This window comes from Marmota monax, unplaced genomic scaffold (genome assembly GCF_021218885.2).
Source record: "Marmota monax isolate L192 unplaced genomic scaffold, Marmota_monax_Labrador192_F-V1.1 WCK01_AAM20220418_F8-fsc00030, whole genome shotgun sequence".
NCBI lineage: Eukaryota > Metazoa > Chordata > Mammalia > Rodentia > Sciuridae > Marmota > Marmota monax.
Genome location: NW_026691988.1, coordinates 13,389,790 through 13,415,518, shown reverse-complemented (window position 1 = coordinate 13,415,518; position 25,729 = coordinate 13,389,790). Strand labels below are relative to the sequence as shown.

The window sequence follows — 25,729 nt, the reverse complement described above, 5'->3', positions numbered from 1 at the left end:
AATGTTTCCATTTAACCTCTTCTCGCCTCCTTTCACATACCTGTTTTCTTTTGAGCACTGAATAGTGCTCGATAGTCTTATAGCCCTCATATATATATATTTTTGCTTGATTGTTGTTTCCTATTAGAATATAATAAGCTCCAAGAGAACAGAGATATTTGTCTATTCAACACTAGGCTGCCTATTCCCAGGACGATGTCAGGCACTATGCAGCAACCCAAAGAATGATCACTGAATGAATAAACCATGGCAGCCATAATTTAACAATCATCAAGTCTACATGAGCAGATTCCAATTTTACATGTGTTTGAAGGTGGGAGAGCACTAAAAGTAGGACTGAGCAGTGCACAGAATAGGGGCTGATGGAAATACAATGAAAATAGATTGAAGATTGATGTTTCTGGAAAGCCCATCAATGAGTTGCTGAGGTTCTGCCCTAATAATCTGCCACATATCCACATGGGGAGAGCTCTCTAGGGGGTCTGAGGCTTGAACTGAGCTTTTGAGTAGGGAGGTGAAGAAAGTTTCCAAGAAGGGTTATTCATTCAGTGACTAATTATACAGCTCTGCTAAGTAGGAAGCACTGTGTTTTAGGAATTGGAGGGTCAATCATGAACAAGGTCAACAATCCTAGTATTCATGGAGTCAAGGGTCTAGCATGGAATGGCATACAAGTAAAAAATACTGAAGCTCTTTCACTGGATAATTTAAATTTACCTGTTCCTTTTGACTATGAAGAAATCTCAAAATGACATTGTACTTGTATAAGTGAAAAAGTGGGAAAAAGTATTCATGTATATCTCTTTTGATATGTATAGTTAAATTTGCAAAATAGGTCCAAGGTTACACTTCCATGGTTTGTTTTTTTTTAATATCTTAAGTCAAAATGGCCCAAAGTTTTATTTTAGAAGAAATTACATTAATATGAAGAGGACGAGTTGCTAGATTTCTACAGGATGGGCCCTGCACACAGTGAAATGGCTCTGGTGGATTATCCTCTCGATTAGCTTCTCTTTGGCCATCGATGATCCCTGGTACAGTGCCTGGCACTTATGAGGTACTGGTTACAAAGTCTTACTGAAATTACTGAAGTTTGATTAACTTTTGCTTTGAAGAGAAATGTTACTATGAAAATGCTCACTATATTTTTTTTCACTGATTTCAAATATATAAATAGCCCTTCACAAAGTTACTGGGAGGTTCCAAGCAAATTTATCTCCAAGAGGTATAATTAAGGCATTCAGTGACTAAAGTGAAATAATACTGTCATGATTTTTATTATTATTACTATCATTTTATATGTAGCCATATATATATATATATATATATATATATATGTGAAACTACTGTTTTTTTATTTTGTTATTTATATATAGCTATGTAAATATATATTATGTCATTTTCTTTATTGGTAATAAGGTAATTAGTGAAGGAACTATATCCTAGCAACCTATTTCTTTTGTCTGAAATGTTATCTCAGGGTAGGGAAGTTCTAATTTAACAAAAGGAAAACTCTATAATAAACATGAAACAAATTTCAGTTGTTCAGAAAGCCAGCAAACAGGCCAGGCCCTTCCTGAAGCTCCCTGTGCTGCCGTTGGGAGGAAGAGCTCTCAGGAGGCACCTGCTTGCATGCCGGCCTGGCCTACGTAAGTGCAGAAGTCTCAGAGTAAGGAACGATTTTCTTCCACAGACAGATAGCTTCAGAAGCAGGCTACTGGGGCTGTCCTCTCTGGAACAAGGGAAAAGACACCACTGGCCCAACCTCATCTTTACACTCCAGATGGCTGAATCTGACTGTTTTTCAACAGCTTCCCATATAGCTACCAAATTTCCTAACCAGTTTGCTATTGCAGAAAATTATTTTAATAAGCAAACGTACTTTGTCTGACCAATAGTGTAATAAAGCAAAAGTGTATAAATAACTTGAGCAGGTTAATAGATCCTTTTAGGTTGTTCAAGAGCTGGTGGAAGTTATGGAGTGAAAGTGGAGGAAGAGGAAGCCTAAGGGAAAGTCAATAAAGGCTGTTGGTAGAGGAGGCTCCAGGGCCACTTATTATGGTTTAGCTTCCACCCATATCAGAGAAAACATTTCACCTTTGGTGTTTTGGATTGGCTTATTTCACTTAGCATGATACTCTCCAGATCCATCCATTTAGCAGCAAGTGCCATAATGTCATTCTTCTTTATGGCTGAGTAATACTCTACTGTGTACATACACCATTTATTTGTTGAAGGATGCCTAGGTTGGCTCCATAGCTTAGCTATTGTTGAATGTGCTGCTATAAATATTGATGTGGCTGTGTTACTGAAGTATGCTGATTTTAAATACTTTGAATATATACTGAGGAGGGGAATTACTATGTCAAATGGTGGTTCCATTCCTAGATTTTTGAGCAATCTCTATACAGCTTTCCAAAGTGGCTACATCAATTTGCAATCCCACCAATAATGTCTAAGTGTACCTTTGCCCCCCATCCTGGCCAGCATTTATTGTTACATATATTCGTGATAATTACCATTCTGACTAGAGTGAGATGAACTCTCAATGTAGTTTTGATTTGCATTATCCAGCTCATATATATGGGAGGAAAAAAACTTCTGAGGTTGTTTGTGTCTGGTGTTTTGAGGACACTGGAAGAAACCTACATCACAGAATTGCCTTTCTAGCCTTGCTGGGAGCTAAAGCATGAATTACTCTGAGATTCAAATGCTAACCCCAGTCAGAAATTATGAGGTTAAAAGTAAAATAAACTGACTTAACAAAACATTTTTTTAGGTTATGTAATGCCGCTCTAAATCACAATTACATAATATGAGATGACATTGAATATTTTTAAGCAACCACAATTGCTTGTAAATATACAGGCACCAAAACGTTTCAGAGATAATGGTATGTAAATTAGATTAAAAATCTGAAACAGCTCCTCTAAGATTATGTAACAGAGAGAGTTCGCATAAAAGCTCCATATTTCACTAGGAATTGTGATGCTATGGATAAAATTGGGTAACAAGCATGAGAAGTTAGAATTCTTAGAAATGAATACATTTAAAATCCTAAGGTACTACATTTATTATATAAATAGGGCGAATTCTTTAGCCTTGAGATACATTTCCATTTTATTTATTTATTTTTTTTTTAATTTTTTATTGTTGGTTGTTCAAAACATTACAAATTTCTTGACATATCATATTCCACACTTTGATTCAAGTGGGTTATGAACTCCCACCTTCACCCCATACACAGATTGCAGAATCACATCAGTTACACATCCATTGATTTACATATTGCCATACTAGTGTCTGTTGTGCTCCGCTGCCTTTCCCATCTTCCACCATCCCCCGTCCCCACCTCTCCCCTCCCCTCCCCTCCTCTCTCTCTACCCCTCCACTGTATAATCCTGAGGGTCTCCTTCCATTTCCAAGCAATTTCCCTTCTCTCTCCCTTTCCCTCCCACCTCTCATCCCTGTTAAATGTTAATCTTCTTCTCATGCTCTTCGTCCCTACTCTGTTCTTAGTTACTCTCCTTATATCAAAGAAGATATTTGGCATTTGTTTTTTAGGGATTGGCTAGCTTCACTTAGCATAATCTGCTCTAATGCCATCCATTTCCCTGCAAATTCTATGGTTTTGTTATTTTTTAATGCAGAGTAATACTCCATTGTGTATAAATGCCACATTTTTTTTATCCATTCGTCTATTGAAGGGCATCTAGGTTGGTTCCACAGTCTTGCTATTGTGAATTGTGCTGCTATGAACATCAATGTAGCAGTGTCCCTGTAGCATGCTCTTTTTAGGTCTTTAGGGAATAGACCGAGAAGGGGAATAGCTGGGTCAAATGGTGGCTCCATTCCCAGCTTTCCAAGAAATCTCCATACTGCTTTCAAAATTGGCTGCACCAATTTGCAATCCCACCAGCAATGTACAAGTGTACCGTTTTCCCCACATTCTCACCAGCACTTGTTGTTGTTTGACTTCCTAATGGCTGCCAATCTTACTGGAGTGAGATGGTATCTTAGGGTGGTTTTGATTTGCATTTCTCTGACTGCTAGAGATGGTGAGCATTTTTTCATGTACTTGTTGATTGACTGTATGTCCTCCTCTGAGAAGTGTCTGTTCAGGTCCTTGGCCCATTTGTTGATTGGGTTGTTTGTTCTCTTATTGTCTAATTTTTTGAGTTCTTTGTATACTCTGGATATTAGGGCTCTATCTGAAGTGTGAGGAGTAAAGATTTGTTCCCAGGGTGTAGGCTCCCTATTTACCTCTCTTATTGTTTCTTTTGCTGAGAAAAAAACTTTTTAGTTTGAGTAAGTCCCATTTGTTGATTCTAGTTATTAACTTTTGTGCTATGGGTGTCCTATTGAGGAATTTGGAGCCCGACCCCACCCAATGTAGATCGTAGCCAACTTTTTCTTCTATCAGACGGCGTGTCTCTGATTTGATATCAAGCTCCTTGATCCATTTTGAATTAACTTTTGTGCATGGCGAGAGAAAGGGATTCAGTTTCATTTTGTTGCATATGGATTTCCAGTTTTCCCAGCACCATTTGTTGAAGATGCTATCCTTCCTCCATTGCATGCTTTTAGCCCCTTTATCAAATATAAGATAGTTGTAGTTTTGTGGATTGGATTTTGTGTCCTCTATTCTGTACCATTGGTCCACCCGCCTGTTTTGGTACCAGTACCATGCTGTTTTTGTTACTATTGCTCTGTAGTATAGTTTGAAGTCTGGTATCGCTATACCGCCTGATTCACACTTCCTGCTTAGCATTGTTTTTGCTATTCTGGGTCTTTTATTTTTCCATATGAATTTCATGATTGCTTTCTCTATTTCTACAAGAAATGCCGTTGGGATTTTGATTGGCATTGCATTAAACCTATAGAGAACTTTTGGTAATATCGCCATTTTGATGATGTTGGTTCTGCCTATCCATGAACAGGGTATATTTTTCCATCTTCTAAAATCTTCTTCTATTTCTCTCTTTAGGGTTCTGTAGTTTTCACTGTATAAGTCTTTCACCTCTTTTGTTAGGTTGATTCCCAAGTATTTTATTTTTTTTGAAGATATTGTGAATGGAGTGGTTGTCCTCATTTCCATTTCAGAGGATTTGTCGCTGATATACAGGAATGCCTTTGATTTATGCGTGTTGATTTTAAATCCTGCCACTTTGCTGAATTCATTTATTAGCTCTAATAGTTTCTTTGTAGAGCCTTTTGGGTCTGCTAGGTATAGAATCATATCATCTGCAAATAGTGATAATTTAAGTTCTTCTTTTACTATTTTTATGCCTTTAATTTCTTTCGTCTGTCTAATTGCTCTGGCCAGTGTTTCGAGAACTATGTTGAAGAGAAGTGGAGAGAGAGGGCATCCCTGTCTTGTTCCAGATTTTAGAGGGAATGCCTTTAGTTTTTCTCCATTCAGAATGATGCTAGCCTGAGGCTTAGCATAGATTGCCTTTACAATATTGAGGTATGTTCCTGTTATCCCTAGTTTTTCTAGAGTTTTGAACATAAAGGGATGCTGTACTTTGTCGAATGCTTTTTCCGCATCTATCGAGATGATCATATGGTTCTTATTTTTAAGTCTATTGATGTGGTGAATAACATTTATTGATTTCCGTATATTGAACCAGCCTTGCATCCCAGGGATGAATCCTACTTGATCATGGTGTACAATTTTTTTGATATGTTTTTGTATCCGATTCGCCAGAATTTTATTGAGGATTTTTGCATCTAGGTTCATTAGAGATATTGGTCTGTAGTTTTCTTTCTTTGAAGTGTCTTTGTCTGGTTTAGGTATCAGGGTGATGCTGGCCTCATAGAATGAATTTGGAAGTTCTCCCTCTTTTTCTATTTCCTGAAGTAGCTTGAAAAGTATTGGTATTAGTTCTTCTTTAAAGGTTTTGTAAAACTCTGCTGTATACCCATCCGGTCCTGGGCTTTTCTTAGTTGGTAGTCTTTTGATGGTTTCTTCTATTTCCTCAATTGATATTGGTCTGTTTAGGTTGTCTATATCCTCCTGACTCAATCTGGGCAGATCATATGACTTAAGAAATTTATCTATGCCTTCACTATCTTCTAATTTATTGGAGTATAAGGATTCAAAATAGTTTTTGATTATCTTCTGTATTTCTGAAGTGTCTGTTGTGATATTGCCTTTTTCATCCCGTATGCTAGTAATTTGAGTTCTCTCTCTTCTTCTCTTCGCTAGCATGGCTAAGGGTCTGTCGATTTTGTTTATTTTTTCAAAGAACCAACTTTTAGTTTTGTCAATTTTTTCAATTGTTTCTTTTGTTTTGATTTCATTAATTTCAGCTCTGATTTTAATTATTTCTTGCCTTCTACTTCTTTTGCTGTTGTTTTGCTCTTCTTTTTCAAGGATTTTGAGATGAAGTGTGAGATCATTTATTTGTTGGTTTTTTCTTTTTTTAAGGAATGAACTCCAAGCAATGAATTTTCCTCTTAGAACTGCTTTCAATGTGTCCCATAGATTCCGATATGTTGTGTCTGTGTTTTCATTTATCTCTAAGAATTTTTTAATTTCCTCCTTGATGTCTTCTATAACCCATTGATCATTCATTAACCTATTGTTCATTCATTAACCTATTGTTCATTCTCCAAGTGATGTATGCTTTTTCCTTCCTTCTTTTATCGTTGATTTTCAGTTTCATTCCATTATGATCAGATAAGATGCATGGTATTATCTCTACTCCTTTATATTGTCTAAGAGTTGCCCTGTGACATAATATATGATCTATTTTTGAGAAGGATCCATGTGCTGCTGAGAAAAAAGTATAACTGCTTGATGTTGGGTGGTATATTCTATATATGTCAATTAAGTCTAGGTTATTAATTGTGTTATTGAGTTCTATAGTTTCCTTATTCAACTTTTGTTTGGAAGATCTGTCCAGTGGCGAGAGAGGTGTGTTGAAGTCTCCCATGATTATTGTATGGTGGTCTATTAGACTCTTGAACTTGAGAAGAGTTTGTTTGACGAACATAGCTGCACCATTGTTTGGGGCATAAATATTTATGATTGTTATGTCTTGTTGGTGTATGGTTCCCTTAAGCAGTATGTAGTGTCCCTCTTTATCCCTTTTGATTAACTTTGGCTTGAAATCTATTTTATTTGATATGAGTATGGACACTCCTGCTTGTTTCCGAAGTCCATATGAGTGATATGATTTTTCCCAACCTTTCACCTTCAGCCTATGTATGTCTTTTCCTATCAAATGCGTCTCCTGTAGGCAGCATATTGTTGGGTCTTGTTTTGTGATCCATTCTACTAGCCTGTGTCTCTTAATTGGTGAGTTTAAGCCATTAACATTTAGGGTTATTATTGAGATATGGGTTGTTCTTCCAGCCATATTTGTTTATTTCTGTTACTAAACATGGTTTGTTTTCCTCTTTGATTATTCCCCCCCCTTTACTGTCCTACCTCCCACTGTTGGTTTTCATTGTTATTTTCCATTTCCTCTTCCTGTAATGCTTTGTCGAGGATGTTTTGAAGAGATGGTTTTCTAGCTGCGAATTCTTTAAACTTTTGTTTTTCATGGAAGGTTTTAATTTCATCTTCCATCCTGAAGCTTAATTTCGCTGGATACACAATTCTTGGTTGGAACCCATTTTCTTTCAGTGTTTGAAATATGTTATTCCCGGATCTTCTAGCTTTCAGAGTCTGTGTTGAAAGATCAGCTGTTATCCTGATTGGCTTACCCCTAAATGTAATCTGCTTCCTTTCTATTGTAGCTTTTAAAATTCTCTCCTTATTCTGTATGTTGGGCATCTTCATTATAATGTGTCTAGGTGTGGATCTCTTATGATTTTGCACATTTGGCGTCCTGTAGGCTTCTAGGATTTGGGATTCTGTCTCATTCTTCAAGTCTGGGAAGTTTTCTCGTATTATTTCATTGAATAGACTGCTCATTCCTTTGGTTTGGAGCTCTGTACCTTCCTGTATCCCAATGACTCTTAAGTTTGGTTTCTTAATGTTATCCCATATTTCTTGGATGTTCTGCTCATGGTTTCTTAACAGTCTTGCTGAGCTGTCTATGTTCTTTTCCAGTTGAAATACTTTGTCTTCATTGTCTGATGTTCTATCTTCTAAGTGTTCTACTCTGCTGGTAGTATTCTCAATTGAGTTTTTAAGTTGGTTTATTGCTTCCTGCATTTCTAGGATTTCTGTTTGTTTGTTTTTTATAACCTATATCTCCCTGTAAAGTTGATCCTTTGCTTCCTGGATTTGTTTGCGTAATTCATTGTCAAAGTGATCTTTCATTGTCTGATTTTGCTGTCTAATGTCTTCCTTGATACTCCAGATCATCTGAAGCATGTATATCCTGAATTCTTTATCTGACATTCCATCTGCTGCAGCTGTTACCTCTTCTAAAGTTGCGTTGACCTGCACTGCTTGTGGTCCTTTCTTTCCTTGTTTTTTCATACTGCTTGCATTTCTTTCCTGCAGGCGCGGGCGGCGGCTCTGCTCTCTCCTTATTCCAATTGGGGTGTCGTGACTACCACGCCGGCAGGTCACTGGGCCTGTTCTGGGCGCTGGTGGTGGCTCTGTTCTGCCCCTACTCCAATTGGGGTGACGAGTGTACCACGCCGGCAGGCCACTGGGCCTGATCCGCCGGTCGGTTGCAGGTTTGCCTACCCTGCAGGCGCGGGCGGCAGCTCTACTCTGCCCCTACTCCAAATGGGGTGACGTGTCTGTCGTACCGGCAGGCCACTGGGCCTGTCCCGCTGGTCGGTCGCAGATCTGCCCACCTTTCGGGCACGGGTGGTAGCTCTGCTCTGCCCCTACTCCAATTGGGGTGTCGTGACTACCCCGCCGGCAGGTCACTGGGCCTGTTCCTGGCACGGGCGGCGACTCTGTTACCACGCCGGCAAGCTCCTGGGCCTGATCTGTTGGTCTGTCGCAGGTCTGCCTACCTTGTAGGCGCAGGCGGCGGCTCTGCCCTGCCCCTCCTACCACGCCTGCCGACCGCTGTGCCTGATCTGCTGGTTGGTCACAGGTCTGCTCACCCTGCGGGCAAGGGCCTGATCTGGGCGTGGGCGAAGGATCTGCTCTGCCCCTACTCCAGTTAGGGTGACGTGTGTACCACGCTGGCAGGCCGCTGGGCCTGACCCGCCAGTCTGTCACAGGTCTGCTTACCTTGCAAGTGCGGGCGGCGGCTCTGCCCTGCCCTTCCTATCACGCCCGTGTACCACTGGGTGGTGGGTCTGCCCACCTTGCGGGCACGGGTGGCGGCTCCGCTCCGCCCCCTCTCCAATTGGGGTCACGCGGTCACCACGCCGGCGAGCCGCTGGGCCTGCTCAGGGCGCTGGCAGTGGCCCGGCTCCTCCCCTCTGGCTCAACGACAAATCGAGAGAGACTCGGGTGTCTGTGCCTCACCCCCCCTACCAGGAGACCAACTGTTTCTGTCGCCACTGGTATTGATGAAGTTCTCTCCTTCACCGCTTTCTGATGACATCAGATCTCTGCCATGTTGGTATCCTATGCGAATGGCAGCATTTCGTTCCCCTTGCCGGGCAACCAAAGCAACGGGTGAGTCCTGACCGGCCCTCAGCAGGACCCGGACCGAGAAGCAGTTTCCGCGGGCTCCTAGCCCTGGGCCAGGGCAGTTCCGGGAGCCGTAACTCGGCCGCTCTGTGCTCGGTGTATGCTCTGATAAGAGCAGACTCCAAGAAGCAGCCTCCGCAGGCTCCCTAGCCCTGGGCCAGGGCGGTTCCGGGAGCTGGAACTCGGCCGCCCCGCGCTCGGTGCTCGCTCCGATAAGAGCAGGCACTAAGAAGCACCCAGGCACTGAGCCCGAGCAATCTGTCTGCAAGCCACAGGCGAATGGAAGCCTGAAATTACCTGTTCTATGGCTGAATGAGCTGCGGTCAGTCGAAAACAGGGATGGTGACGTTAGCTTTCCAACATGGTGTCCGCTGGCCTCCTCTGTGGTCTGACCGGTGTGGAGAACCGAGATGGACCGCTTCCTTCCCCCGTCTCGAACCCAGAATTCAGCCCTGAGTATGGTGCTTGCACGGCTGGCAGAAACTGCAGCACTGTATCCCTGCATCGCTATCTCCTCGTTTCCCAGCGCGCGCTGCAGACTCTAGCCGCGGGGCGATTTGCTGAATAAGCAGTGTTACCCTCCGTGCGACAAACCTCTCGCATTTGAGTCCCCGTAGCCGATCCTCGTGCGATGGAAATCCTTCCTCCAGGTTCCGGAGCACCCCACTATTGCTGGAAATTCCTAACAAGATAGCCTTTAGCCGTCCTGACTTGTCATACTCCCACACAGTGAAGCAGCACACAGGGGCAATGCACTCCCCTCGCCGCCATCTTCGATCTTCTCTGTTTTTACATTTCCATTTTAAATCAGAGTAAAATTCACCAAACAGGTTATCTTACTATCTGTAGCAGTGAGCCCTTTCAACATCGATTTAAGTTAGTCTGGCAATAAGTATTATAACAGAATTCCTTCTACTCTCTTCAGAGATCAACAATGGAAAATATGCTGATAGGCAGACAAACTGGATGCCTTTCTTCAGGGAGGAATGGCAGACAAGAAGAGAGAATGGACGAAGGAGGGCTATCCCCTCTTAAATCCTAAGGTTTCCCCATCTCCTTATAGATTGTGGTGTCTGAAGCAGAACTAAAGTCATGAAACTCTAATAGAGTTCCATGGGAATCTCACTTTTCATTCTTGTCTCTGTTCTATCAATTTTTGCCCATTTGAACATCTTTGGGCCACCCAGGAATCACGCAAACTTATCTTACTGACCACACAGACAAGGACATGGTCCACAAAAGCTGGAAGCTAAAATTAAAGTGAAATTTAGAGTTAAAAGCTTCTACTTCATCTTGATTGGCTTGTGCTACTTTCATGAAACCTTCCTATCTCACACAAGATATCTCACAATGGTCCTTTTTTGGTGAATTTTAGCCTGAAATACTATTATTCAAATGGATCCAAGACAGAGTTCCTTAGCAGTAGTTTCTTCAAGCTGATAACTGCCTTGGTTCTTTATTTCTCTTATATGAAAGCATTCCATATAGAAAAAGAAAAACAAATTGTAACCAGCTTTAAATGAACAGATTCCTGCCTTCTCTACCCCTCCATCTTTCACTAACCAGAGGTTTATGTTTACTTAAAAAAAAAAAAGAATTACAATACAAGAATCAAAATGTCTTAATCGTCAGTAAATTTCATGACTTTCTCACTGAAAATGAGAAACACTTTCAACTGATGGAGGGTGTTCCTAGGCCTGCCTATGCTTATTGTTAGGGAAGAATGTAATATCGCTTCCTGTAGGAGTCTCCTAGAAGGGTTCTGCAGGCCAGGGCTGGCCCAGCGCACACACTGAAGGAAGGTCTCAAAGGGACACAGGAACACTCTGAAACTTCTCATGGAGTCATGGGTTTTTGTTTTGTTTTGTTTTGTTTTTTTTACATATGATCCTGTCATCAGCCTCAGAACACATTCAAGTTTTAAAAAAAAAGTCTATTTCTAAATATTGGAATCATATTCACTGTAGATTGTCTGGGTGTGTTCTTAATCTTGGTCTCTGTAGAGCATCTTAGAGGAAATAAAAAGATATACTTAAGATATTTGGATAAAAGTTTGGCTCCTTCATAGAACTCATTCTCTTGACTTAATTCAGGAAATTATATGTGGTTTTCTGGTCCAATGTTCTCAGGTCTTTAGCCTGACGATGAAAAGTTTTTAAAAAGTTGCCAGAAACAGTTCTCTTGGATATTATCACACAGTAAAATTCAAGGCAGCACATATGTCTTTCTTTCATAGCTATAAAAAGGCCACTTCACAACAACCCAGGTGGAAAGGAAAATGACAAACAATTCCAAATCGTCTTCTCTTGAGTTAAGTCTTTAACAACTCACAGCCACTGACATTTTTTGGCAGAATCATCAGCAACAGATTTGGACAAATAGTCTAAGTGGACTTTTTCTTAATCTGGATGATGAAGATTTAGAAAGATTTAGATAAAGACTTAGAAGATTTAGGAAGACTGCAGACATAAGCAGTTCCAGGGATATGGGATGGAATCAGAGCAAGTAATAATGAGTCCCTGGTGTCCTAATCAGGCCATAAAAACAGAGTGGTTCTGGAGTTTTGATGGGAAAATGGGTCAAGTTAATCAAGGCAAGTATTTGGGCAGAAGAGGCCTGTGTTCTAGGTAACTGACAGAAATGGTCTGGATGACCTGAGTTCCCCAGCACCTGCACCCACACCTCTGGATACTGTTGTCATCAGACAAAGCCAGCTGGTTGCTGGGCTCTGCATCTCTAAGGTTTATGTCTGTCTTTGAAAACTCTTGAAGTCTTCCTTTCATATAGTTAAGGTGCCCTTTAGCAAATTATTTCTCTTTGGCACAAAGTGCCCTGCTAAGAGATGACTAATTTATTTCCTCGCATGTGTAATATTTTAGCCAACATGATGTGGTTTTAGGTGGGTTGAAAGGTGGATGATCTCTTTACCTTGGCACCAGTTTGATCCATGTTTTGTGTGATTATGTAACAGCTTAACTTTCATGAGGTTCCCGACCTCAGTCTCCAGCGCAGGGGAGACTTAGGTGAAATTTACCGCACTTTACCTCATAACTTAACTTTCTTAGTTTACCAATAAGATTATAATAACATTTTGCTAAATGATATCTTTGCTGAATAAGCATAAGATATTAAATTATATTTTTTATTAAATGTATATTTACTAGCAATTTTTAATGATATTAGATATACACTTCTTAAAAGTTGGAAATAAAAAACTGAAGGTAAGGTAAGTAATTTGAGTCTGCTTATATGCTCTCCCCTCATAATGTGTTATTTTCATTTTCATATGTTATAGTTAAAATATATCACCATCAGACTCAAATTGATCTTGGGAAAGTCATTAACTCATCTGAGCCTGTTTATAAAATGGCAACAACATTTTTTTTCTTAGGCACCCATTTTTCATATTTTCAAGAAGGAATAAAATCACAGATGTTACCTGAAAGTGTTTGGTAAACCCCATGCACTATACAAATACACATTATTTTTGTTACTCTGGGTCATCAAAATAATTAGTGGCAAACATTATCTCTGTGTAGACTGACAATATTCCTGTGTTCTCCACAGCAGCGTCTACGTGCAAAACTGTTTTATCTTTTTATGCTTTCAGATATTCTGGTTGTGCCTTAGCTATTAATATCATTTCCCATTTCTGGAAAAGGGAAATTGATGATCAAGCTCTTGATATGGAGCTAGACTTGACATTCTGATGAACATCTCAGGTAAGTTAAACTTCCCTATAAACTGGAGAAGCCTAATCTAATTGCTGATGTCAAATACTTTTGCACGGTTGATGAATTCAAAGTACAGTGTGAGATAAGAGTTCATCACCTGTATAACAAGCAGCTGTCGCACAGGCTGCATGTTAGGGCAAGAGCTCAATTCTGCAAGTGCATTGGATATGGCCAAGAGACAGATGGCCAACAGGATGCTGGCCAAGATCTTCTTAGTGACCAGGGAACTGCCTTTTATTTAAGATGAATTATTAAAGTTTAATTTAATGAAAAATATCATCTACTTATGTAAATATTTGTCCTTTTTGCATAACTATTTGTCTACAATTTTCTGAAGTTGTATATTTTAGAAAAAATTAAAAATTTTAACACAAGGTTCCACCAGTCTTAATCTGGAAAGATCCAAAATAGCAAGTCAGGTAGGTATATAATTGCATTGTGTTAAGGGAAGACGTATTTATCTTTTACTTTTAGGAAAAAAGCAACATAATGACTATTACACAAATTAATTAAGTGAAATAGATAACATAAAAAGAACAAAATAATATACCATGAAAAAATAGAAAACAATAAACTTGTTTTCAGCTTTGACTCAATTAGTAAATTCACTTGTTTATTCAAGTCAAATTTTAGTTATGGCCACACAGATTATAGTAATTTTCTGATATTTATTTCACATGATTTTTGGTAATTTTATTATGTGGCTGTCTGTAAGTATATATAAAGATACAAATATGTATGAAACTTAAAAAAAAGTAAAATAAAACATGTAAGTTTAATAAACTATACAGTTATGTGAGTGCTTATATAATTATACATGTAAGTGTGTTTGCACACACTCATGTATCTGCACACAAGAATCCTGAAAGATAAATGGTTGTATAAACATGTTTGAACAAACTTTTGGAGAGGTATACATGCAAAGAAACCTATCAAAAGCCATTCCCCTGACAGATGTGCTCCAGTATCACAGAGGACTCATCTCTAACAAGGAGCCCCAAGGTGCCACCTCTGTCAATGCTCAGTATCACATAGCACTCACAATAAGGAACCCTGATGAATTTTAGATGCTTAGCTATACACTGTGTCTGACAGAGATTAAAACTTGTTTAGTATAGTCTTTGTTTTCAGAATTTGGAGGCACATTCTAAATTTTTAGCCACTGTGGAGTCTTACAATGTTAGACATCCACTGTCGATAACATTACATTAACAAGACAACCCTGCAGGCCAAGGTGGTGCATACCTATAATCCCAGCAACTCAGGAGGCTGAGGCAGGAGGATCTCAAGTTAGAAACCAGCCTTAGCAATGTAGTGAGATCCTGTCTAAAAACAAAAATATAAAAGAGCTGGGGAATATAGCTCAGTGGTGGAGCACCCCTGGGTTTAACCTCCATTACCAAAATAAATAAATAAATAAAAATAAAAATAAAAATACACTCCTTTCCCTGATCATTCTAGAAAAATAAGTTTACTTTAACAGCCAAACCAATGTTATGTATTTTTGTAGGAGCATACTTTCTAAATTTCTCTTGACTGTTTACATCTCTCCAGCTCCCTATCCCATCAAAAGTCTAAAATATTGGGCCACCTTATGGGGGACCACAGCAAGAGCCTCCATCTGCTCTCCTTGCACATGTTACTGGAATATTCTCGCCCCATCCCCACATTATATCCAGCTTCAGCTCTACAAAATGCACCACTGATCATGTCATGTCACATGCTCAACAGCTTTCAAGTACATCCCACTGCTCTTGTGAAGTACCCTGTGCCTGAAATACTCTTTACCCAACTTCACTCCTAGTTTTCCTCTAGTTAATTCCTAATGATCCTTCAGATTTCAGTTTGGAGCTCATGTCTTCTGTCATATGTTTGCAACACTACAAGGTGCTTTTTATATACAATGCACTTGATTAGCACTCATGTCCCCTAGAATAAGGGAAGCTCCATGGAGCAAAGGTCCCAAGGAAAATGTTGGATAAAATAAAAAGGCTCAGCCAGAAAGGCAATAGACATAGTTTGCCAAAGTACTACCTGGGTTCATCTTAAATCTTACAGTCACTTAGTAGTATCATTTCTTTTCTTACTTCTGTTCTTTCTTTCTTTTTTTTTAATTCGCACTTAGGATTGAACCCAAAGGTAGTTTACCACAGAATCACAACCTTTTTTATTTTTTATTTTGAGACAGAGTCTTGCTAAATTGCTTAGGGTCTTACTAAGTTGCTGAGGCTGGCCTTAATTCTCTGATCTTCCTGCATCAGCCTCCCGAGTGGAGTTGCTGAGATTTCAGGCATGAGCCTCCATCTCCAGCAGTTGTTTCTTTAAGCTGTATAAGGGCTGGGGATGTAGCTCAGTGGGTTTGATCCCCAGGACCACAAAACAACACTACTACCAACAAAAGCCCAACTGTCTAGCTCCTACATGCTTCTTTCAATAAAGCACAGACTCCTGACAACAAAGCCTCAACTGGAAGAATGACTCACTAATAAAAACCATTAAGTAAATTTCCATAGCATCCCAAGACATTTTTGTACTGCCTGGCTGGTAAGAAGTTGTTGGTAGGCTCATGTGCTCTGTATCACTGCCTTTTAATTTAAATTTCCCTTTTAGGAGGTGTTTTTAATATCACTGGATGTGCAGAAATCTGTTCCGAATTTATATAATTTAAAATCAGTCTTAAAAGTCGGTGATTTATGAAGAACCCTGACTTGATGATGGTTTACAACATTTTTCCCTCCTGACAGGAGACCCATGCTGAGAAAAATAAAACGTCCCAGTTCTCCCTAATGGAAACAGAGCCGCACAGACAAGTGCAGCTGCTGGAGGTTGCTGACATCGCCAGGAAATTCTAAAAGCAAAACCAAGGTGGGGCTGGCACATCCCTGGGCCTTTCATGTACAATCCTGAAACGTAAAACCACGGAATTTTTAATGTCAATGGACACCACTGTCAATATTTATGTAGGCACTTTCATGGCGTATATTACAGAGATTAAATAGAGGAATACTCACTTCGCAGGAGATCCCAGTGGAGATGGACTTATCTGCTACATACTTGGTTTCCAGCTTTTGGAGACGCCCTTGAGCTTATTATGCTATTTACTAATGATAACAAGCCTGTATATGTCTTCTGTTATGGGAGAGTGAACTCGAACAAAATTTGCTGAACTGATTAATGTATATTTATGCCACAAGAGTCTCGGGCTGGATTTACAGGCCCAGAGTTGGTCCCTTCTTTCACACAGCAATCCATTTGACAATCATCAAGAACCTACTTGTTGACATTTTTTTTTTCAGTTTATGAGCTAGTAATGGACCTAGGAAGACAAGCAGTGAACAGTACCGTCCTACAGGTAAATTAGAATTTTCTCAGAATATACCTATAGGGAGCACCCATCCAATTTCTTTGAGGTGTTGAACTCATCGTGCTCTGACCTGGAGAGTTCTATCAAATACACAGGCATATCTGATATCTCAATGAATGTCATTTAATTAAGAGTAATTCGTATACAGTTAATCTTAAAAATTAAATATATGGCCAGGCACAGTGGTGCACACCAGCGGCTCAGGAGGCTGAGGTAGGAGGATCGCGAGTTCAAAGCCAGCCTTAGCAACAGCAAGGCTTCGTGGCTAAGTGCTCCTGAGTTCAATCCCCGGTACTCCACCACCTCCCCCAAATAAGTTAAATGCATTATAGACTATACTGAGGCATAATATTGTGGAATCAGAAATCTGACTGTAAACTCCTAGAGGGAAGCCATGAGTTTCTGTATAGAGAAGGCCATTGGCACATGTTTGTTACATTGAACTAACTGTGGGCTGGGGAAGTAGCTCAGTAGTAGAATGCTTGCCTGGCAATGACATGCACTATGCCCTGGGTTCAACCCCCAATACTGCCATCCTCCCCCGCAAAAAAATGAACTACCTGCCATATCTCATGAAAAGACACAAAGTTTCTGAATAAGAGTTGGTATGTATTTTGAAATCCGAGGAGTCAAGGATTCAAATGTGAAATGATTCTGTCCCTACATATTTCCAAATGCTTATCTGGTGACGCATTGTAAAGCAACATAGGACAAGTTCATTGAGAGTAATACTCAGCCCAATGTAAAGAAGATAAAAAGTGTTGGTGCCCTTTAAACTTGCCATTGGGGGCTCAACTAGATACCTTCCTTCTCCGTGTTCATTCATGCATTAGCATACGTTCATTGAGCACCTACTATCTATCAGGCACTGCCACAGGTGCTTGGGATACATCACTAATTAAAAAAAAAAAAAGCAAACTGACACTTAATTTATCATTCCAGACCTTTTAAATTACCTTTTTGGTTCCCATCCTGTGCCTATACTTGTGCAAAATATTAAGAACGTGACGAAATCCAAAAGGAAGCTGTTTATAAACATAAGAAAGCTGAAATTGTTCAGGTACTGTGTATCTTACCTTGTAGTGAGTTGAAGATGGAGAAGAGGTACATGAAAGCTATATTTAAGGGTCCCCAGGCAAAGAAAGCAAAACCCCAAGTCATGCCCAGCAGGAAGGTCAGGCTGACCACGCTGCGCAGGTTCCTCAAAACCTCTTCTCTCAGGGTCCGGTTGCTTCTCTTGCCATTCCTCCCACAGATCTGCACCATCACCACAATGAACATGGCGACGTTGAGGAAAAACATGACTCCAAAATACCCGGCACAGGCCACATAAAACACCACTGGGTCCTGAATCCAACAGCTCAGAGAGAGAAGAAGAAATGAGAAAGGAAAAGAGATTTATTACCTTAGACTGTGTACTTAAGACTTCTCTTGGCTTCCCTGGGCTGACTGCAGACTTCTCTCTTAAAAATCTTTGGGAAGTCATTTCACTTCCCTGGCCTTCAGTTTCTTCTTTGATCTTTTTATAGATGGTTTTTTGTTTGGTTTTGGATGGCCACCATCTTAATATCTAATTAGTTCAGTCAACATTAAAATGAAAACAAAGTGGCTTCTTGAATTCTAATTAGGTATTTGAACACGCTTGGTTGGCTCACCCCAAACTATGTTGGAACTTTTCTCTAGTGTGCTTTGTACTCTAAGAATGAGAACTTGAAGCACTCATTTTTGCTCATTGTTGTTATGGGGCATCCCTGTGAGATTTTTCTACAAAATAATATGGAACTAGAAATCTGCTAAGGGACTTTGGGGATAGCTTTTCTTGAGAGTCTCAGTTGGCAAGGCCCCTATTTATTCTTTGTATTTAAACATGAAAATGAGCTAGAGGCCCAGAAAGCTCTAAAGTTGTTGGCCTCTAACTCTGTAGACACAAATTCAGTGTCACTGAATGCCACATTTCTTATCATGTGAAGTTAATTCTTCCTTATTTAAGTCACAACTAAGTATGGATTCATTACAGCAAAGTAATTCCTATCAATATGACTAGTCTAGTTGGGACAACACCTTATAGAATTTTGACATTCTTACATGGACACTTATCATGCACAATTATAAAATTTATATTAATTATAAAGCATTCGTATTGGATGAAGAAGGATATACTATATATTTAACACTCAGAATGACATACAGATGAGAAAATGAAATGAATTTGAAAACTACTTGTGTAAAGTATGCTATGGGTAAAGTTGACCTGCATTATAATGTGTAGATGCCTGAGTACCCAATTTATGCTATGGAAATTCTTAGGTACAGTTGGATGAATGATTTAATGTGAATGAGTTTATTTTTAACTTCAAGTGTAAATGGTCATCATTTTGGAGTATTCCACACTGGAGCTTATCCTTCACGGAGGCAAAAGCTGTCTTGAACATCTTGGGATCCTAGAACCTACTGGCATATAGTAAATACTCAATAAATGAGAAATTGTTGATGTCACAGCAGCAAATTACTAAGTGGCACTTTAAAGTCCTGTAAGAACTGGCTAGCATACTTTTTAAGTTCCTTTATTTGGAAATTTTAACACATTTTTAGTTCCTTTATTTGGAACTTATTTTATTAACTTGTTTTATTTGTAACATATTTTATTAAGGTCACAAATAGCACTACTTATCCCTGAAGTAAACTTTTTCATTATACATAGAAGTCCCTCTAATCCTAAAATTTTCCACCTAGGTCCAACATTCCCCCTAGTTCCTGTGGGGTATTTCCAGTGTCATGTTAGAAATGTGAAAGAAAGGAAGACCATGAGGGAAGGGTGCACAGGAGACCACCGACAGGACGCAGCTGTGTGACCCAGGCAGGAAATGTTCATGGACAGGTGGTGCTATGGACCTCCTTGCAGGAGGAGAAAGCTCTTTGCTCGCTCAGCATCCATCTAATCCACAGACATGGAGCAGCGTGGTGTCACTGATAAGATACAAGAGCATACTCCCATATCCAAACACTAGAAGACCTGAAGTTCAGCAAGCTCACTGTGTGAAGAAAATTTTCCAAATTATTTAAGAACTCCCTATTCTCCATCTTCTACATTTCTCCATAGCACTCACAATGACATTGATTGATTCACTGTAAGACACTGCTACTGAACTCTCCTGAAGATGAGTGTGAGCCTCAGGACGTAGGACTACTGTGGACTTTTCTCAAATAGGATGGGTCTCCTGGAGGGAGGAGGCAGTATCCTATGCTGCTCCTAAACTCCCTGGATGACGGAGTATCATGTTAGCATAGAAAAGCAGCTAGATAGCTGGGTCAAATGGTGGTTCCATTTGATCTAGCTTCCCACTCCCTGGTCTATACCCAAAGTATTTAAAATCAGCATACTATAGTAATGCAGCCACATCAATGTTCATAGCAGCTCAATTCACAATAGCTAAACTGTTGGAGCAACCTAGATGCCCTTCAATAGATGAATGATTAAAGAAACTGTGATATATATACACAAAGGAATATTACTCTGCATTAAAAGAGAATAAAATTATGGCATTTGCAGGTAAATGGATGGAGTTGGAGAATATCATGCTAAGCAAAGTAAGCCAATCCCAAAAAACCAAAGGCCCAATGTTCTCTCTGATAAGCGGATGCTGATCCATAATGGGGGCGGGGCATGGGAAAAATGGAGGAACTTTGATGGGGCAAAGGGGAGGAAGGGGTGCAGAGGGGGAGTGGGGGTAGGAAAGATGGTAGAATGAGATGGACACCATTACCCTAGGTACATGTATGACTGTACATATAGTGCGACACTACATTGTGTACAAGCAGAGAAATGAAAAGTTATGCTGCAATTGTGTACAATGAATCAAAATCCATTCTGCTGTCATATATACCTAATGAAAATTAATTAATTGATTATTTAAAAAAAAAGAAAAGCAGCTTGAACACATCAGGACATTCAAATAAACCCATCTGCGGAGTAGCAGAGACCTTGACAATGTGATGCAAATGAACTAAAACCTTTTAAAACAAGAGCCTCACTCTGGCATGGGAACGTAATACTAAGTTTAAGGAAACAGGAGTATGTCCCTCACAAGTAGGTTCCCCAAGTTCATATCACTTACAATTCATCACCTTGCTCTTTCCCGTAGCTTTCTTTTCCATAGACTTCATTTTGATTTTTGCTTGCCAGAATAATGGACACCACCAAGGCAGGTAAACCTGTTACAAAAAGACAGGACACGCACAGCTCTTCAGAAGTATCTGGAACTTTTTTTTTAAGATGGACAATCGCAAGGAAGTAGCAGAGCCCCGCCTCCCCCAACCACAGCACACAAACTTCTTAGAAGGGGCAACTTGGTTAGAACCAACCACAAAGTCTTTTTTGGAGTGGAACATGAAACTCATTTGGCAACAATTAAAGTTCTTTTTGCTTAGCTGAACTTACTAGAGGTCCCAAACCTGATTCTATCGAATGCAGCATGAGCCAATGTGGTTTTCATTAGGCCATCAGAGTTTAGGCAGATACAACAATGGCAGCTAATTCCCCCCTTTTTGGGTAAAGTCTTTAGAAAAATTAGTGTGGGGGGAACAACAGGGATATAAAATCTTTACAGTCTTCTCTTTTCTCTCTAGAGAATCAATACCATATTCATGTATGTATTTACAGGGGAAATGTATGCCAGCCCAATTCCCTGAACAAAGGTTTTACTGCCTCCTAAGGGGGTGCTGAACATCTTGGGAATGTCTCATGCTTCTATATTATCATTTGAAAATGATTTTTGAGAAAGTTCTAAAGGTTAGGCCCAATAATACAACCCAGACAAAGAAAGAAGCCAGAGGAGATAATTCCAAAGAGACTAACACAACCACTCTATGTCTGATGGAGTTCAAGGCAAAAATTCTGTAAGTCTCCTAGCTGCACACAAAAAACTCACATTCTTCCTCTGGTTTCCACAACATGGGCATGTGTTTAGGGATGAGTACAGTGAGGAGTCGCAGCTGGCCTTTATATCAGGAGGTATAATGGAAATGTGCCGTGGTTGGCCAGCTGCTGCTTCAGACTTGGGTGGGCTGGCTCTGAGCTCAGGAAATGAATTGGTGGTGAGTCAGGAGCTAAGGCTGCTCCTTTACTCCTGAATTTAGTGAGTACTGTAGAAGAAGTTTTTTTTTTTTTTTTTTTTTTTTTTTTTTTGGTACCGGGTATTAAACCCATGAAACCAGGGGGCTTAACCACTGAGCCACATCACCAGCCACCCCCCACCCCTTTTTTTGTATTTAGTTTAGAAACAGAGTCTCGCTGAATTGCTTAGGTCCTCACCAGATTGCTGAGGCTGGCCTTGAACTCACAATCCTCCTGCCTCAGCCTCTGAGCTGCTGGGATTACAGGCATGTGCCACTGTGCCCAGCCTGTGGAAGGGTTTTTAAAGATAGTTCGGAGGATTCCTTCCTTTGGATACGTATCTCTAATCCACATAACTCACAATGCTGGAGTTTCTCTCAACAGTATTGTTCTTTAGAAATACAGATTTTTCTTATGAGAATTGGGCAATTTTCATGATAGAAAGAACAAAGTCAAAAAATTTTAGGAGGCTTACCCCAGCCTATGATGCAGAATTTTAGAATATACCGGCGAATATAAGTGTTGAATACTTTCACTAAAGCAATATACATGTGAATGGCTTCCAGCCCCATCCAGGTAAAGGTTGCCAGAAGGAAGAAGTGGAGGAGAGCAGCCACTGCAACACAGAGTCCCTTCATGCCGAAGGAGGTGACCCAGCCATCCAGGAGGAAGGTCAGGTTCAGGAACAGCAGGGCTGTGCTCAGGTTCATCAGGATCTTGGAGGGATAATCCCTTCGAAGTTTTCTAAAAAGGGAGAAAAATACACACACAAGAACACATATTGTAAATAATTTTTAAATTTTTAATTTTATTAGCATTTTATTTAGCACTGTAGTTTTACATAATTGTGGGGTTCATTCTAACATATTCATAAATGCAAATATAACATAATTTGCTCCATTTCAACACCAGTTCCTACTGGCTACTCTTCCCTCCTCCCCCTCCTGACCCCTCACCTCTATTCTGTTGATTTTCCTTCTATTAATTTATTATTTTTTGAGTGTGGGGGTAACTTCATATCTTCTGCAACTGTGTAATAGTTGAGAAAGCCATCTTTATGACATGGTTCCACTATGCAGAGGGCTAAAGATATTTATGAGTATTTGGCAGCCTATAAAAACTTTTTGAATAGTAATTTTATTACAAAACTGTTTCCAATTGTTCACAAAATTCCCAACTGGTTTTCAGATATCTTTTTTTAATCCAGGAAAAATTCTAGTACAAGAATGATATATTTATTAAAAAACTAATGCCCCTAAATTTTTTGAAGTTTCTTAATTTTTAATGAATTAAAGATCCTCCTATTTTTTTTAAAAAAATTCCTGTTTCAGGACTGAGGCAAATACCTTCATCTTTTAAAAATATTTTCATCTGTACAATGAAGAAAGTACAAAGTACTTTTTACACTTTGTATTTACTTAAATGTCAATCATCTTTAACATATGTGAAACCATCTTATAAATAGAAGTATGGTAATTACAAATAAGATTCATAGCTGGAAAATTCATGTTGTGTGATAGGAGAAACCTGAACTTGAAAACTGAACCACCCGACATGAATCACAGAGTATATAATTGTTTTCAAGCGCCAAAGCAATTTTCTCTTTCACATTTGGAACAGTTAGCACTGGGCTTGGCAGACAGATAAATACTTACTCAAAAGCAACATATGTCAGCAGGGTTGCTGCTGAAAAGATGGAAGATACTCCACAGCCGATGTAGGTGATGAACGTGAGGACCTTCGTGTTTCTTGCGTCGATCTGTGAGGCGCTTCTTGGAAGGTCCTGCACAAGACATGGGAAGCAGCTGTTAAGAATTCTTCCAGAGTGGTGCTCTGTGCCACTAAAAGTTCACTGCTAACATCATACAGAATCTCAGGGGATAAAACAACAATGGACATCAATGTTAAGATTGCCATCTACTGCACTCTTGTGGGTCACTATGTGAAAGAAAATTACTGACCAAAGCAGGTGCACATTGTACTTTTATCATTACTTTCTTACCCAAGCTCCTTGAATTCCAGCTTAAGGTGAAGAATAAAACTACAGGTCCCCCAACTGAAACTGGAGAGGAGGTAGCTGCCATGCATAATGTTATTAGACCCATTTATAATATTTACAGGACTGGGGCATGAGTACAAATGGAGGCCACGGGAGCCCATGTGGCCAGACCCTCCTACCCTTAGATTCCTTGCTGGGTTGGAGGTGCTCAGCCAGGAGACAGCCAGAAGCTGGTGGTGGCTACGAGGGTGTGGCTCTAAGGATGGTGTTGAGGCTTTTAATTGTGGTCAGTTTAAAGCTTGGTGTGCAGAAGTTGTGGTGGTTTATTTATTTATTTTTCATAAATGAGAAGCCACTAAGAGGTTTTGGGTCAAAGCATTTTGATCCCTATAGACCTGAAAGGATGCAATTTACAGTGTTCGGGTTGTAGTGGAGTGAACATATTCTTTCAGATTAGCACACTTTCCAGCATGTTACTGTGAAGCATTAATTTCAATATACTTAGGCAGACCTGCAAAGTCTAAACCTGGTAGGAAAATCTTCTTTTCTCCTTAAATAGGGGAATGAAATAGGGATAAATCTTAAGATCAACTACTCAATCCTGGTTGGAGGAGAAAGTAACTTCTATCATGCAAATGTTCAAAAATTCAGCATTCTTAGAGAAGGGATTTATTAAACATCCAGTTTAAACTTCTAGGTCTTATAACAAAAATTTTTCCTCCTCTATGTTATTTTTCTTTAATATTCAGCAAGTGTCAAAAAATCTGCTCCTGGGCTAGGGTTGGAGCTCAGTTGTAGAATGCTTGCCAAGCATGCAATGAGGCACAGGGTTTGATCCTCAGAACCACATTAAACAAACAAACAAATGAACAAACAAACAAATAAATAAAGGCATCATGTCCATAATACTTTTTTAAAAATTTTCTTTCACTAAAAATATTTTTTTAAAAAAAATAAAGAAATCTGCTCCTCACATAGGCATTGAGCTACTGGTATTTCTATATGTGTACATGTGTGCAAAATGAAAAAAAAAGGAGAGTGAATTCCAGGTATGACTGATGCAGTAAGGAACAGGTATATTTCCTTTATGCACAAAGTGATGGAAATCAGCAGAAGCAGGTGCTGGAAGTCAGAGGGGCCCTTTCTAATCTTATTGATTCAAGAATTCCTCAAAACACTGGGGCACATGGGATTCCCATGGTACCTTGTAGGAAGTTCTAAGTCAGTGCCACTTGACTTTAGACAGGCTACTTCACCACAGTTCAGTCACTGCAGGACAGCATAGGCCAGAGAACTGAATCACAGTCTTGAGGGACCTCCATGTGATATGTTACTACCTCTTAAAAAAAAAAAAAAAAAAAAAAACTCTGTTGCCATCTAGATAAGGCAATTGACTGGCAAACCTCAATTAAACCAAAATTTAAAATAAAAATTAAGGCTTTTTACTGATCCCCATTTACACGCAATTCTCATGCTGTTTTGAACTTTTGGAGAATGGAAATATTTATCCCTCTGAGCCAGCCAACATGAAAATACACTAATGCTCAAAATATGAAAGTCAGTTTTACTACAGATAAATGTAGTAGAGGACATTGAATCCCTCGCACATTTGTAGATTGGAAGATATGATTCTGGGTGAATGTGTCATGGGAAAAATTTAGATTCAGAAAAATCTATGCAAATGAATAAAGAGTTTGTAAATTAAGAAAGACTCTTAGCAAAATCTTGGTGGTCTGGAAAAGCTGAAAGGATATGAACACATGGCCAGAAAGGATGAATTTTGGCAAGATTTTCTTAAAGCAATTTATAATCCTATAAAAACAGTCAAGGTATAAAATGGAAAGATAATGCTAAAGATGCATATTTCCATATATATAAAAAAATTAACTGTTTAATCAGATGGCAACAGAAAAAATAATGTACAATCATGTAGAGTGTTTTTACTCCAAACACAATT

General features: G+C 39.5%; 1 protein-coding gene across 5 annotated transcripts in view; it reads right to left on the bottom strand.

Annotated features, from left to right (window-relative positions):
- The window catches only part of Adgrg6 (adhesion G protein-coupled receptor G6), a 143,239-nt gene that overhangs the window by 10,324 nt on the left and 107,186 nt on the right, over positions 1 to 25,729 (bottom strand). For all 5 annotated transcript variants that reach the window (XM_046450517.2, XM_046450493.2, XM_058581630.1 and 2 more), the window contains 4 exons: positions 23,429 to 23,556; positions 22,249 to 22,517; positions 20,776 to 20,872; positions 17,737 to 18,020 (listed from right to left, as the gene is read on the bottom strand). In XM_046450517.2, coding sequence (XP_046306473.1) covers positions 17,737 to 18,020; positions 20,776 to 20,872; positions 22,249 to 22,517; positions 23,429 to 23,556 — 778 coding nt within the window. The remainder of the gene's footprint in view (positions 1 to 17,736; positions 18,021 to 20,775; positions 20,873 to 22,248; positions 22,518 to 23,428; positions 23,557 to 25,729) is intronic.